The 13,587-nt window shown below is 48.1% G+C and overlaps 6 protein-coding genes across 6 annotated transcripts; 2 read left to right on the top strand and 4 right to left on the bottom strand.

Annotated features, from left to right (window-relative positions):
* Window positions 1-904: 904 nt before the first annotated feature.
* Window positions 905-2,818, top strand: N7484_007136 (GMC family oxidoreductase; the record flags this gene model as incomplete). Its single annotated transcript, XM_057117523.1, has 2 exons — window positions 905-1,141; window positions 1,190-2,818. The coding sequence occupies 2 exons, from the start codon at window positions 905-907 to the stop codon at window positions 2,816-2,818; spliced, it is 1,866 nt and encodes a 621-aa protein (XP_056970558.1).
* Window positions 2,819-3,040: 222 nt separating this feature from the next.
* N7484_007135 (uncharacterized protein) lies at window positions 3,041-4,506 on the bottom strand (the record flags this gene model as incomplete). The annotated part of the gene is made up of 4 exons (XM_057117522.1): window positions 3,041-3,902; window positions 3,958-4,066; window positions 4,124-4,256; window positions 4,312-4,506. The coding sequence occupies 4 exons, from the start codon at window positions 4,504-4,506 to the stop codon at window positions 3,041-3,043; spliced, it is 1,299 nt and encodes a 432-aa protein (XP_056970557.1).
* A 900-nt stretch (window positions 4,507-5,406) lies between these two features.
* On the bottom strand, window positions 5,407-7,116 carry N7484_007134 (uncharacterized protein; the record flags this gene model as incomplete). The annotated part of the gene is made up of 1 exon (XM_057117521.1): window positions 5,407-7,116. One exon carries the CDS (start codon window positions 7,114-7,116, stop codon window positions 5,407-5,409), a length of 1,710 nt encoding a protein of 569 aa, XP_056970556.1.
* Window positions 7,117-7,689: 573 nt separating this feature from the next.
* Window positions 7,690-8,098, top strand: N7484_007133 (uncharacterized protein; the record flags this gene model as incomplete). Its single annotated transcript, XM_057117520.1, has 2 exons — window positions 7,690-7,737; window positions 7,844-8,098. Coding segments are annotated over 2 exons (303 nt in total), but the record flags the coding sequence as incomplete, so codon positions are not given.
* A 33-nt stretch (window positions 8,099-8,131) lies between these two features.
* Window positions 8,132-9,646, bottom strand: N7484_007132 (glycosyltransferase; the record flags this gene model as incomplete). Its single annotated transcript, XM_057117519.1, has 3 exons — window positions 8,132-8,387; window positions 8,438-9,061; window positions 9,120-9,646. The coding sequence occupies 3 exons, from the start codon at window positions 9,644-9,646 to the stop codon at window positions 8,132-8,134; spliced, it is 1,407 nt and encodes a 468-aa protein (XP_056970554.1).
* A 1,155-nt stretch (window positions 9,647-10,801) lies between these two features.
* On the bottom strand, window positions 10,802-11,329 carry N7484_007131 (uncharacterized protein; the record flags this gene model as incomplete). The annotated part of the gene is made up of 1 exon (XM_057117518.1): window positions 10,802-11,329. One exon carries the CDS (start codon window positions 11,327-11,329, stop codon window positions 10,802-10,804), a length of 528 nt encoding a protein of 175 aa, XP_056970553.1.
* Between the last annotated feature and the right edge of the window lie 2,258 nt (window positions 11,330-13,587).

Below are 13,587 nucleotides of genomic sequence, written 5' to 3'. Positions count from 1 at the left end.
CCATTTTTATTCATCTAATCCAGCGCATCACTGATGAGTCCTCGCATGACCATTGTCCTAGTGATCACGGCACTCCTGTGATCCTGACTGTCTCAGGGTCCCATTTATCGAAAGATATACGTGGTGGTTGAGTAACACGGTGCATCGTAGGATGTTGCCTTTCCTAGAGCACCTAGTGCCCTGCAAACCCCCTGTAGGCCCATACCATGGCTTGCCGTATGGTAAGATTCTGATGTGAACCGTGGTGTGCCGCAAGATGGTGCCTATCCTGCAGAATTCTCTTTCCGTAATAACCCTGGGTTATTTCTGTATTGTTCTATCTTCGCTATGACTTCTCAGATCATGCCTAGTACGTGAACTGCACAGTGCACCGTTTTTTCCGGAATGCTTAATTCTTGTTGCTCCGTGGGGGCGGCCCCAGTGGGTCCGTAACGTGTAGATCAAGTATTAAAAGCGTATCAATTTACGATACAATCCACCACTTTTCTCATTCAAGAAAACGAGCTTCAAAAATTGAAGAAGGTTTTCTGTGGCGGAGCTCAAAGGATTATCGTAACGTGGTAGACAACATCAAAACCAATCTCAGGTAGACCGGCCAACTAGTCGAAATCAAGCATAGAAACCACTCCACCAAAGTGCTTGGACTGTGAAATTCGACGGCATAAAAGAGCGCAGTATGCTAATCTGGTAATATGGCTTATAAATTGAATATTAAGTTGTTTTGGTTGACTTACGCTAATTTGAATTATCAAATCTTGATTTGGTGTCCCGGCCGCGCGGATGTCCCGCTCGCTTGAGAGATGTACGCTATAAGTACCATAGCCTTGTCCAGCACATGGGGCCATTTCTCAACTCGTTTTTGTACTCCCTGGAATCGAAATTTGGAAGAGAAGCACCGTATATCATGGCCACAATAAAGCTCACCGATTTTATACAAACTCCATTTGACTTTCTCATCGTCGGTGGTGGAACTGCCGGTCTCGTCCTCGCAAACCGTCTTTCCGAAGAGTCAGGCATCCAAGTCGGCGTAATTGAAGCCGGATCTCTTAAGCTGGGAGATCCCAGAGTTGACCTTCCGACAGGATCGGGTCAGATGCTAAGCAATCCTGACTATGACTGGAATTTCGAAAGCATCCCACAGGTATGATATCTTAAAATGACACCATAAGCCAGTACTGACAACTCGAAGGCCGGTACCAATGATAAAGCTTATCATATTCCACGAGGCAAAATGCTAGGTGGCTCTAGCGGCATCAACTTTATGTCTTATAACCGACCATCCGCCGAAGACATTGACGATTGGGCCCAAAAGCTAGGCCTTAGCGGGTGGACATGGTCTGAGCTGCTACCGTACTTCGAAAGGAGCGAGCATCTGGAGCCTATTAAGCCCAGTGAAAGCTGTCCAATTGATCCGAACATTCATGGCACTGAGGGGCCTATTCATACTTCGATAGGTCCCTGGCAAGCACCCATAGAAGAGCCACTTTTGGCTGCGTTCGATGAGACCTCACGTCTTCCGCGGCCAGCGGAGCCCTATAATGGGGCTCATCTGGGGTTCTACAGGTCCACGTTTACATTGAACAGAAGCAAAGCGCCAGTCCGGAGCTATGCGACGAGTGGTTATCTCGCGCCGATTATGGGACGCCCAAATCTGAAGGTCTTGGAGAACGCACAGGTATGCCGTATCGTATTTTCTGATGGTTCAGACGGAGAACCCGTCGCGGAAGGGGTTGAACTGCAGCACGAGGGGACTTGCTACGTCGTGAAGGCTAAGAAAGAAGTAATCCTCAGCGCTGGATCTATCCAGAGTCCACAGCTCTTGGAGCTTTCCGGAATGGGAGATCCAGACGTCCTCAAAAATGCAGGGATTTCGTGTATAGTGGCCAACACTGACGTGGGCAACAATTTGCAAGAACACACTATGTCTGCTGTGTCTTATGAGCTTGCGGACGGACTCATTTCAGTGGACTCTTTGTTCAAAGATCCAGCTCTGCTAGAAGAGCATAAAAATCTCTACACCAAAGACCATTCCGGAGCCTTGTCTGGATCAATTAGTCTCATCGGTTTTACTCCATATTCGTTACTATCTAATGAGGCTCAGTTCGATGCCACCATTACACGTATTATGGGTGCTCCGAATGTGACTGGTGGGCAGTTTGAGCAGAACACCGACTACCAATGTCAGCAACAGGAAGTTATCGCCGCACGGATGAAAAATCCCAGCTCTGCAGATATCCAGTATATTGGCACCCCTGCATTTTTCAATACAGCAGGCTATAAGAACTGCGCGACTATTATGTCTGGTCCTCCCGTCAGCTACGGCGCATGCTACTCCATCATCGTCAGCAACATGTATCCTTTGTCGCGCGGAAGTGTTCACGTACGGACCTCGAATCCGATAGACGCGCCGGGGATTGATCCGGGGTTTCTGAGCCATCCGGTGGATACTGACGTCCTAGCTGCAGCCATCATCTTTGCAGATCGTGTCTTCCAGTCGCCATCCCTCAAGGACAAAGTTCGTAGGCGAGTAACTCCGCCTGCTGATCTCAATCTTTCAAATGTGGATGACGTTCGCCAGTTCGTTCGCGATCACATATTGCCCTATCATCATGCTTTAGGGACTTGCGCAATGGGACAGGTAGTAGATGAGAGGCTGCGGGTGAAAGGAGTTCGACGTCTTCGTGTTGTTGATGCCAGCGTTATGCCGATGCAAGTCAGTGCCGCTATCATGGCTACAGTGTATGCCATTGCAGAAAAAGCTTCGGACATTGTCAAGGAGGACTTTGGGTTTGGTGGCTCGCTGCCTGCTCATGTGTGACCTAGACTTAGGTAGTTATGTTCTTGCCACTAGGCTTGTTGGAAGTTTATTCTGCTATTATCCGCCCCCAAAACCTGCGTAGCTCATTCGGGTCATGTTTACTTTATAAGAATGCACGGACCAAAGAAATTCTAGTGTAAATTAAAGGCAAAAAAGTAGTTAACAATTCTGCAATTCAACGAGATCCAAGTAAGATCTTTATAGAAACCAACCATTTATATTTCATAGCTTTTCCTTCCTTCGATCCTTTCCACCAGCACGTCCACCATCAATAGGCTTCAAAACCTTGTACCAAGTCTCACTCAGCTCTAAATGATTAACACGCTTACGATCCTTTTCCCACTGCTTCTCAGTTCGGCGAAACCGATCCATCTCCTCCACAAGCCACGCAACGCACGGCTCAACTACCTTCGTCACCTCTTGGAAGGGCATCAAATGCCCCAGTCCCGCTAACGTCACCTCCCGAACTCTGCCCTCCGGCAAACCCCCACTACCGCCCACCCCAGTCCCGCAAACTTTAATACCTTCCCGTATTTCATCCAGCCTCAGGTAAGTAGAGCCACCAAGGATCCACACACAAGAAGGCCGCAGGCTTGGTAACCGCAAGAAGGTACTCGGTGGCTCGGGGCGATACATAGGAATAAAAGCCGCAAGCGGATCCAGGTCCGCGTGTGTCGCGCGATTGATCACGATTCGACCTGTAGCGGAGTCTTGGGCACCGAAATTCTCGCGAATCTGGCCAATCAAATCTTGGTATTTACTCGTCGTCAAAGTAACCGGTGTTTGTTTTGAGTTGAAACGAGCCTTGATAGCATCCACGTCTGGGTATAGGCGAGTTGGGAGATCGCGGAATCCGTACTTGGCCATCCGATCAATGCAGCGTGGGTCCCAGTCCTTAGTTAGAGCACGGTTTGCGCGCAGAGCAATCTCGCGATTGGGCCAGACGTCGCTGCGCCGTAGGGTATAGTTGATTACACCGGGAGCGTCAGTACCGAAGCCCATTTCTGGTGGGTGTAGTTGGATTACGGGGTCAATGAGGAGGACGGTTGTGAAGAGGCGTGGGTGGAGGTAGGCAAGGTTGGTACTAGGAGCTTGTATCAATTTTTGATTTCTCTTGGTTGCAGGAAATGGGCACGAACATGATGGTTCCTCCGAAGCTGTGACCGAGACCTACTATTGGACGGGGCATTTGGTCGCGGAAGTGGTTGATCATTAGGAAGAGGTCCCGTGGGTGGTCCATCCAAGAGCCTTAGGGCGGGTTAGTATGAATGAGAGGATAGTTTGGTGGCAACGGCGTATGCATACAGTCCATGCTGAGTTTGTCCTCATTTTTGATTCCGCTCATGTTCATGCTTGCGCAGTCGGCTACCCAGATGCTCCGGATTCGAAAGCCGGTGGTTTTCTCCAGAATTTCATCCCAGAGAGGCTCATACAGTTCCTATATCGGGGGATGATCAGTTTGTGAGGCTGAATATCAATGTTTGGAGACTCACTTTTGGTAGCGCAACTCCATGGGCAGCAATTAAAGTAATTGCATCAGAGGGAATGGGTAATTCTTGGTTCTTTGGGGTATATTGCTTAACATGAAGCTCTAGCACGTCCTCCTGGTGCACAGTGCTTCCTGGATATTCTCGGATATGACAGCCAGGAACGACATGTTCCGTAATGGTAAACTTCTCGGTCGACATGTTGGGTCCAATAGAACTGTAAAGGACATAAAATATCTCATGGATATGAGCTCTCAAGGGGCGCGACGTCAAATGGGGGCGGCCCGTTTGGAGCGGGAATATCCGTAGAACAAGAAACTTAAAGTGGGGGGAACCTCCGGCAAGTAATGTCACGAATCACGATTGACGAATGTATCTGTCAAGCCGATCTCGAGAACGACTGTATACCGTCGTAATACTCCGCATAACAACACCTCGCTTGGACGTTTCAAGATCACCGGAGGACCGTCCGGAATCCGGCCCCAAACAGAATGGGAAGACAAATAGATTAAGTTGATGTCAACAGCCAATCAGATATATTGAATTCCAGCCCCCACGCTTGTCAAGGTACTGAGCCTCCACCCGGCCCGCACTGACCTTCTCTGTGGCCAATCTGCCCACGGGGCTGATATGTAATTTGCATGCACCTTTCTTTTCAATGTGAGAATGGAAGCCTGTGTATCTGCCCTTTCTTTCAAGGCTCATTTGGAAGAGAGTCTTTTCACTCTCATTCATCGCAATGGGTCCATGGCACAGGTCTTCATTTCCCGACTCCAGAGGAAACGAGTATTCCAGTATATGGACATACCTTATTAGTGATAAGGGTGGTGGCTTCAAGTTGGACGACAAGTCACGATGACCCCAGGAGGAATGCTACGAAGGATCCATTAGTTATGTGGAAGTACAGCCGAATCAAATTTATGTGCTGGGCTGCTGCCATGGTTTCGGGCGGGTGTACCTTGACCTTGCTAAGACTACTCTGGGTTGACAAAGTTAACCATCAATGGGAAAAGCCGGCAAGCAGAAAGTCAAAACTGAAACATGGCTGTTTGTCATTGTCTAACGTTGATTAAAAGATTTTTGCTGTTATTGAACCTCATTCTAGACCATGCTTGCCAATTGCCTCAGCAAGCCATTAGGCTCCTCGATACCTTGGCTACAAATCTCATCCGCACGAGCCTGAGTATCGCTAACAGAGTAAATCCGCAGCTCGTCAGCATTGCCAGAAGGCCGAATATGAGCAACATCGCCATTCTCGAAAGTGATACGAACTCCATCGGTGTAATTTGTCTTTTTTACCGGAGTGAAGCCAGCTTCAGCGGAGAAAACTTGTTCAAGCTCGCGACGGATCTGGAAGATATGGCGACCACCTTCCACAGTAACGCTAAGAACGTGCTCTCCATTGGAATTGAGATTCTGCATGCCCCCCTCAGAGTATAGAATCTCATGATCCTCCTTGTTGATAGGCGAAAAGCGCTCAACAATCTTTGCGCTTGTTGGGCGAGGGAAGTTTCGAATCACCGCGGCCTTGCTAGATCGGGCGGGCAGGGATTTGAAGAGAGTCGGGACGTTGGTCTGACGCTTGCGTGCTGCGAACAGGACGCAAAGGAGTGGCAAAACTGCATCACGTGTAGGCAGAGCGGGGAGCTTTCGGCCATCAAGCTCGATGTCGGAGCCGGTGAGGAAACCGCCGTTGGCTTCCCATCCTAGAACACGGCTGCGTCCTTTATGGGCAGCGTCTTGCATGCCGGCAATCACATAAGGGCTGCCGATCCTGGTCTTGGGCAGAAGCGCCTTGGCAAGAGGGCCACGGTCAATGGCATCGTTGGTGCTGATGGGAACGACGACTGCGTCGGCACCAAGGAATTCGGCAACAACCATGCCTAGCAGATCTCCGCTGAAGAAGCGGAGTTTGCCATCCTCGGGCGACAAGAGGAGGGGACGATCACTATCGCCATCGGTGGAGATGACGGCATCGAAGCTTTGTCCCGTGCTGTCGGAGAGAGCTTGGACAGTGTCGAGTTGGGCTTGGTCAATAGCCTCAGTGTCGATAGGAACAAAAGTCTCGCTGCGGCCTGCAGGGACAACCTCAGCACCAAGAAGTTCGAGCAGCTCGACAATGAGATCACGCCCGACAGCGGAGTGCTGGTACACCAGTAGCTTCATGCCTTGCAGAGTATCGCCCTTGAAGAAGTCAAGATATCGTTGAATATACTCGCTCTTGCCCTCGGGGATGGGAGTTTCAAGGGTCGAAGTGGCAGCACGAAGCATTCCCTGCTCGTTGAAAAGAGACTGCTCAAATGGCTGTGCGAGAAGCTCTTTCCGGGCAATCGCAACGGACTCATTGATGGGCTGCTCGTCCTTTTTCAGCAGCTCTCCTTTGGAGGTGTTGAGCTTGTAGCCATTGCGATCGAAGGGAATATGGCTGCCGGTAACCATAATACTTCCCTTTCCTCTTTGCAAAGCGAAAAGGGTGAGAGCGGGTGTAGGGATAGCGCCTAGGCTGATAGGCCGCATACCCGCATCTCTCAGGGCCTTCTCAACGGCCTGGCAAAGACCGCCACGGTTGGGCTCTACATAATTAATTGAGCTAGGGCGCAGGTCGTAGGCGTAGTAGAAGTCGTCACCACGCTCAATGCCACCCTCAGATGGGGAAATGGCTTGAAGGTAGCGAATTTCACCAAGAACGTTGATGTAAATTTCCAGTTGGGTTAAATCGACGATCAAGCCACGTCGACCACTGGTGCCGAATTTAAGAATTTGAGGCTCATAGGCGAGATTAGCCTCGAGCGAGGATGTAGAGGTGGACATTATGGGCAATGGTAATTAATATGTCAAAAAAGGAGAAATCTTAAAGGTGGCGGGATGTTTCTGTTTACCCCACGCTCACATCGTTTCACCGCTCACCGATGCCACTCCCGACAACAGTCTGTATAAGGGATCCTTCCCACATGATTTGATCTCGTTGAACTTCAAATGTATCCCTTGGATTAGACAGATAAAGCCATCGGAACACACAGATTGAAATCCACGTCTCCATGGTCTGGTCATGTGGTATCTATCTTTTTTGGCTGATCATATAGCATAAATCCTCGAGGTCTAGAACAACCATCAAAATCAACACTCATGCATGTTACACTTTCCAATTTAAAAACCAGCTGCATAATTTCCAGTTCCCTCCGAGTCTGCTACATTATCTTAATTCTTTAACTTAAAGATACCGTCCACGCCTTTGAAATCGTGGAAGTGGAACGTTGAATGGTTTCACAAGCTGATCGCGTCGTATCGCCGCCAAGACATTCTTTATTCCTCCCGAACGTCATCGGATCACAACTTAAACATTGCAACTTCTTGAGTAAACGCCAAGCAAATTCACCATTCACAATGCAGGTAGCAGAAATTCTATCTGATATCACCTCACTACGGGTTTGTGTAAGTCTCGTGTTCTCCAAGGCCGATGAGGTTCCCCCTGGGTCCCCAACGGATTGCCCCTCCACGCGCCGATCCCTTGCTCGAGCCCAAGGCTAACCTCGTTTAGGGCCACAACGAAGCCCTTTCCCTCGTGAACGTGAACCAGCCTGTCACAAGAAAAAGCGATACCGATAAAGACAGCTCAGCCGTAAATGCCTCCGACGAAGCACCCGGAACCCAGGACAAAAAGCATGAAGACTTGCAACGGGCCAAAGAACTGGTCAAGCTGCATTATGAATTCAAATCAAGACACTCCAACGGTGAGGTGGATGATGCACTGCGAAAGGCCCGCGAAGATGTGGAACTTGTTCTGAGCGAGCTAGTATGAAGAACCAAATAATCACCAGAAACCTTTTCAATGAGCGAAATTCGCGATCCTATCGTGCGCCAGAACCCGTCCCTCCGTCTTGCAAATATCTCGCATAGCAGCCGCTTTGGCATGGATACTCTTGTCGTGCAATACTGTCTCTAGCGCTTGAGAAAACTCCTCTGCGTCAATCCCGGGGGCTGCCTTCCGACTTCCGTGGAGTCCTATACCTAGCCACTCGACTCTCGTGGCACAGTCGTATGTGTCGAGCCACTGCGGAAGAATGACTTGCGGGGCGCCCACTCTGGATACCAGGGGATCAGCAACAAGTTATATCTAGAATAGGGCACATACTTGCATGCTTCAAAGTATGAATTTGCGCCTCCGTGATGAACATACACCGTGATTTTACCGGTTTCGAGAACATCAATGATATCCGACTGTATCCAAGGCACTATCCTCACAGACCCTGCATCAATGAATGTCCCAAGAACCCTTTGAAAAGCGTCTGAGATCTTCCAGTCGTATCGTAGTTTCCATAATGCTTGATGGTCAGTGTGATTTTCGAGTACACTCTGGAGTGCCTGTGCCATTTGAATAGCAACATCTTCGGTGGGCTTCACATGAGATCCAAGACTGATGAGGATAGTCGGCTTTGTGAGCCATGCTGCCATCTCAGGATCCTTTTCCAAAAGAGACTGATGACCTCGAAACCGGAGGATCGGCCCACAACTAACGACATTATCTGGTACATGCAAGGGGAAATCCATTTCCCGAAATGCTGGTGTTAAATGCAGTGAGTCCTTATGATAAGCATTGGTCAAAGGAAACGGACTCATTCCTTGGGGATCTGTTCCTAATTCATCTGTCTCCGACGAAAGGCTTCTCGTGGTCATAGCCATCGCTGCACGAAGCACGAGATACATATTCGGAAGTATCAATGTCCACGGCAGTGGATACGAATACCCCGATCCAGTCCTATAGTTCCATCAGCAAATCCGACAATCTCAAACGGGTACCAGTATTCTCTCCTTACATGGGATACTTCCATAAGAATCCTGCGTTAGGCTGGTTCAGGATCACGACGTCCTTGAGTGGAACTGGCCACAGAATAACAACACGAGATGATCCAACGCTCTGGCATGCATTCAAACCCACATGCAGTATCGGATCAACAACCACCACGGCAGGATTAAACTCATTCAATATATCGATACAGCTTCGGTATGCTTTTCCGTATTCTGAAAATGTCCAGCTAGACATTACCGCACGGACTTTTTGGAAGCCTTCCACTGTGCCCATTATCCCTGGTTTATGGTGTATGAGGCCGACATGTGTACGAATCGCAAGGTCTTCCATGCATGGCCCGTGTATTTCGTGGAATTTCGCTGGCTGGGGACTCCGTTTGCATAGTTCATTTACCAGGGGTGCTAGCTGGCTGTAGGAGGCGATGTGGACGGAGAATTCATTGCGGTGGAGGAATTCCTCTGCCACTGCGAGAGCTACGTTAGCTTGACCTAGCTCGCTGTTGGTGAAGAACAAGATATTTCGTGAAGGTAGCATTTCTAGTGAGCCAACCTTGAGTGTTTGAAATGCTTTTTGCTACTTAATTTGGGCTAAAATACGAGCCACTCATTGCTTTAAACTTTGATCTGATATTTGTTCAAAGCATTGTCGTACTGTGCATATGGGTTACGCAGAGCTCCCCTGCATTACCACCAAATCAGTCTGAACACCCCGTTGGTTGTCTGTGCTTCCTCAAATCGATCAGATCCAAGTTTTCACGAGCATTGCTGGACTAATGTAGTTCTAAAGTCCGATTATGCAGTCCAGGGGAGTATACAACCTGGTTGTCAAGCAAATACTACCCGAGCAGGCACACGAATCATGGAAAGCGGAGGAAGCACCCGGAAATGCCAGTGAATAATGGTAGTCCAGGGGTGAGTGATCCAGCAACTCATATCCAACCAATCTTATAATTCTCTGTAATCCGGATCAATGTCCACAATCGAGTCTTCCATCCCTGTCTGATTGCGTAACATCCAGGCCATCTGATAGAACAGTTTCTGGAAAGTTCTTCATCTCATTGTCATATTCTTCCTCGTCGACACATGGCAAATGGACACATTCTTCTACATGAGAGTCCCGGCAAGTAACACACAGGTAAATGATGGCTGTCTGAGAACCATGCAATTGCCTGAATCAACCATGTGACATGCTTTCATGGATATCAACAATTGAACACCACACAACTAGTCGGACACCTTACTTGTCCACATCTGGGTATGGCGATAATTGCATATCATACTAGCAATCCGACCAGTACATACCCAGGTACCTACTTATTCACACCGGGCTATCCAGGATTGTGAAGGTGATCAGGTGTGATGCTTTTGAGACGGCACATTTTCTTATCTATATCGCGGCTTGGATGAAGCGTATTCTTGTATACTGGCTTGGAGAATCATCTCTGGAGGGCCCGATGCGGCGGCTGAAAGGTTCATGATGAACAATTCGGGATTTATGGATCAGCGACTACACCCAGCTATAGGGCTACTGCGAAGGCGAGTAACTACGTGCGAGCAGCCTTTGTGAACGATAGTATAGGAACGATGATTTTGATTTGGTTTCTAAAATCTTTCCTCTCACCAAAAAAACCCTGTTTCCAAGAGTCTGGAGACTCCGAAGATATCAATTTTCCTCGGGAGCGCATGTCTACTACACGGTGGCAGTATTTAGCACGCTCGTGGTCGCATTCAATTCTTCATCCCACGGAGTCTCGTTCGTCTCATCTGCAAATGGGTCTTTGTTCAACACGCCCACATCCCAATACACATCTTCGCCGGGATCCATCTGGCCCTGTCCAACCAACTCAGACAAATCATCCAAAAGCCCGGGCCCATTGGCACTAGGCGCCTTGGGGTCAATCCACACTTTTACCTCGAAGGATTGACGGGGTTTGAAGAAGAAGCGCCCGCTATCAAACGCATCATCATTGTTGTCCAATGGGAATGGCTGCATTGTTGCTTCACGGTAATCAGACAACGTGAGAATGAGGCCTTTGCCGCTTTTGAGGAGTTCTGAGACCTTCGTGTGGAGTTCGGGACGAAACTTGACATTGCTAGCCGAAAGATTGATGTTGGGGGGCTTGTTGTTATATGACAAATGTGCGGTAAAGAAAACAAGATCTCCGCAAGAGAACCCTTCGATGGCAGAGCGCATCAGGCCACGAGGTTCATACAGCATATATGCTAGCCAATCTCCAAGAAGAGTTTAGACTCTTGGTAACTAAATCCCAATATTTTCTAGGCCACATAGAAGAAAGTGCGTTGATGCGAAGAAGTCAAATCTAACGATTGAGAGGAAACGAAAGATAAGTTCCCACCCAGCCTGTGGGCCCTTCCAAGCGATCGAATCCACGCGCATCCATTTGTTCCACAGGAATCTCCGTATAGTCAGCTTCCAAGCAAATAAACGAGTGGGACCTTGAGTGGTTAAGCGTGATTATGCCCCGGAGTCCATGCTCCTCACTGGTTGTTGCTTGGTAAAGGCCGTTTTAATTCTGCTAATCAGTAGTCAGTGGCTGTGAACAGATGCGTGGCGATAGAAAAAAGGTTGTGCGTACCTATTTGCTATCAACTCCGTTAAGGAGCGAAATATATCCGGGATATGTGAAAAGGCCATTATTTGACATAAAAAACGGCAAAATTGAGTCCAAAGACTCGCGCAATCCTGCAAACCACGCTTTGTGGACACTTATTTTTGTCATATAAATCCATGGTTTCATTGGCTAGATAGCTTTAGAAGCTATAGGATAATGTCAGCTTCGCACCATGAAACTGGAGGTTATCTGCATATAACTCAATCTTACCTACATCCATACCGTGCAGTTCATGCAGCTCATGCCACCTGACTGGTACGAGGGTGTGTTGCAATTATCGCGCAAAATATCGCCAGGGCTGTGCCGATGCAGGTGAAACAAACGATCCCAAATAAAAGTCCAGCAAGGTGCCTCCCGCCAACTTCATCCTCCCTTTTTTGATCGGAAGATGAAGTGGGAACTCTCGTTAATGGCTGTTCTTCTCCGTAGTGTATCTCATAGCAAGGATCATTGAGGCTTATTGTCAATGCCGATCCGTAATCACGATCCAAGTGACTTTTGCTTTTCCACATCTCTTGGACGAAAGACCTCGGGGTGTCTGGTTGTTTGTTATAGGAACGGCATGATGGAGAGAGAAAATTGTCTTTAAAGGAACATCGGACAAAGAAAAAGCAAATGAGCATAATGCACAGCTATTGAAAACAGAAAAAGCAATTTGGTGGAATGTACCACATTTCATAGCTTCATTGTAGTGGTAAGAGTGTCTGATTGGCCGAATGGTTTGATTTGTTTTTATCACCCTTGCATACAGCTGAACAGACGATCAGGCGGCCCGATGAGAGCTGTCGGCTACAATCTACCAATTGAGTACATCTTGAAGGAAATTGTCCAATCTTAGCTTCTGAGATAAGAGATCAGGTATATTAGACACTCAAAACAGGTTTGCTTTTGGTCACACGATTATTCTATCTCCAACCTTATGGATTTCCGCTCGAGCAAAGCTACGATTCAACAAAACCTCATCACCTTGCGGCCAAAATTAAATCTATCCCTTTGGTTACGGCATTCAAGATATATAAAAGGTCAAAATACACCTGGCCAAAATTTCGGTATTGCACTATCTATCTACCAAGCCCATGCAAGTAATCAGATTTAGCTTCCCGAGCACTTCGACCACATCAGGAGCTTGTAGGTCGACGCATTTCCATACTACTGCGAAGTCAAAGGTTGAGTTGGAACGATTTATTTCGATCACTTGGTTCGGAAAGTGGCATGGCAACCATTTGACATGTCGGGCTAGTATTTTAGGAAAATCATAAAGCTGTAGGGAATTTCAGTACATGATGGCTTGCTTGAAGGCTTCGACCATTGACAATACCCTCAGAATATATATTCCCAACCTTGAAAGTCGAGATCTGCCCCAAGGTCATGGATCTTTCACACATTCTGGACCGGGCATGGAGGATTGTGACCTCGAATGGTGGGGGTAAACCATGGATGAATGTTATGGCTGCGGTACTCAGCGAGCGGGACCTCGGGAACCAGCCATTGGTTGTACACCACTTTCCAACCAAGGTTACGGGTCCCAAGTCAGGTGCCATGATTTATCATACCGTCATCCATCACCAAAACTACCTTCTCGATGAACCTCCTGTAATAACTACTTAATAGTCTCCCTTCGGCCTAAGGCTGTTTATCAAAAATCCCCAGGTCAACAGATACATACACGGTCACAAAGAATGAATAAGGAAAACCCTCCATTTTATCTACATGATACCTTCGAGGAAGTCGAATTGCCTTCTCGCCCCTTGCCATCTCATCGCCATCATACAAGGAAGGACGATAGCAGAGAAACAAAAGATTTCGAGACCCCTCGCATCTTCAATGGACTAACCAACGCATT

This window comes from Penicillium longicatenatum, assembly GCF_028827895.1.
Source record: "Penicillium longicatenatum strain IBT 33135 chromosome Unknown contig_4_segment0_segment0, whole genome shotgun sequence".
In the NCBI taxonomy this organism is placed as follows: Eukaryota; Fungi; Ascomycota; class Eurotiomycetes; order Eurotiales; family Aspergillaceae; genus Penicillium; species Penicillium longicatenatum.
This window is presented reverse-complemented; position numbering and strand designations above follow the sequence as displayed.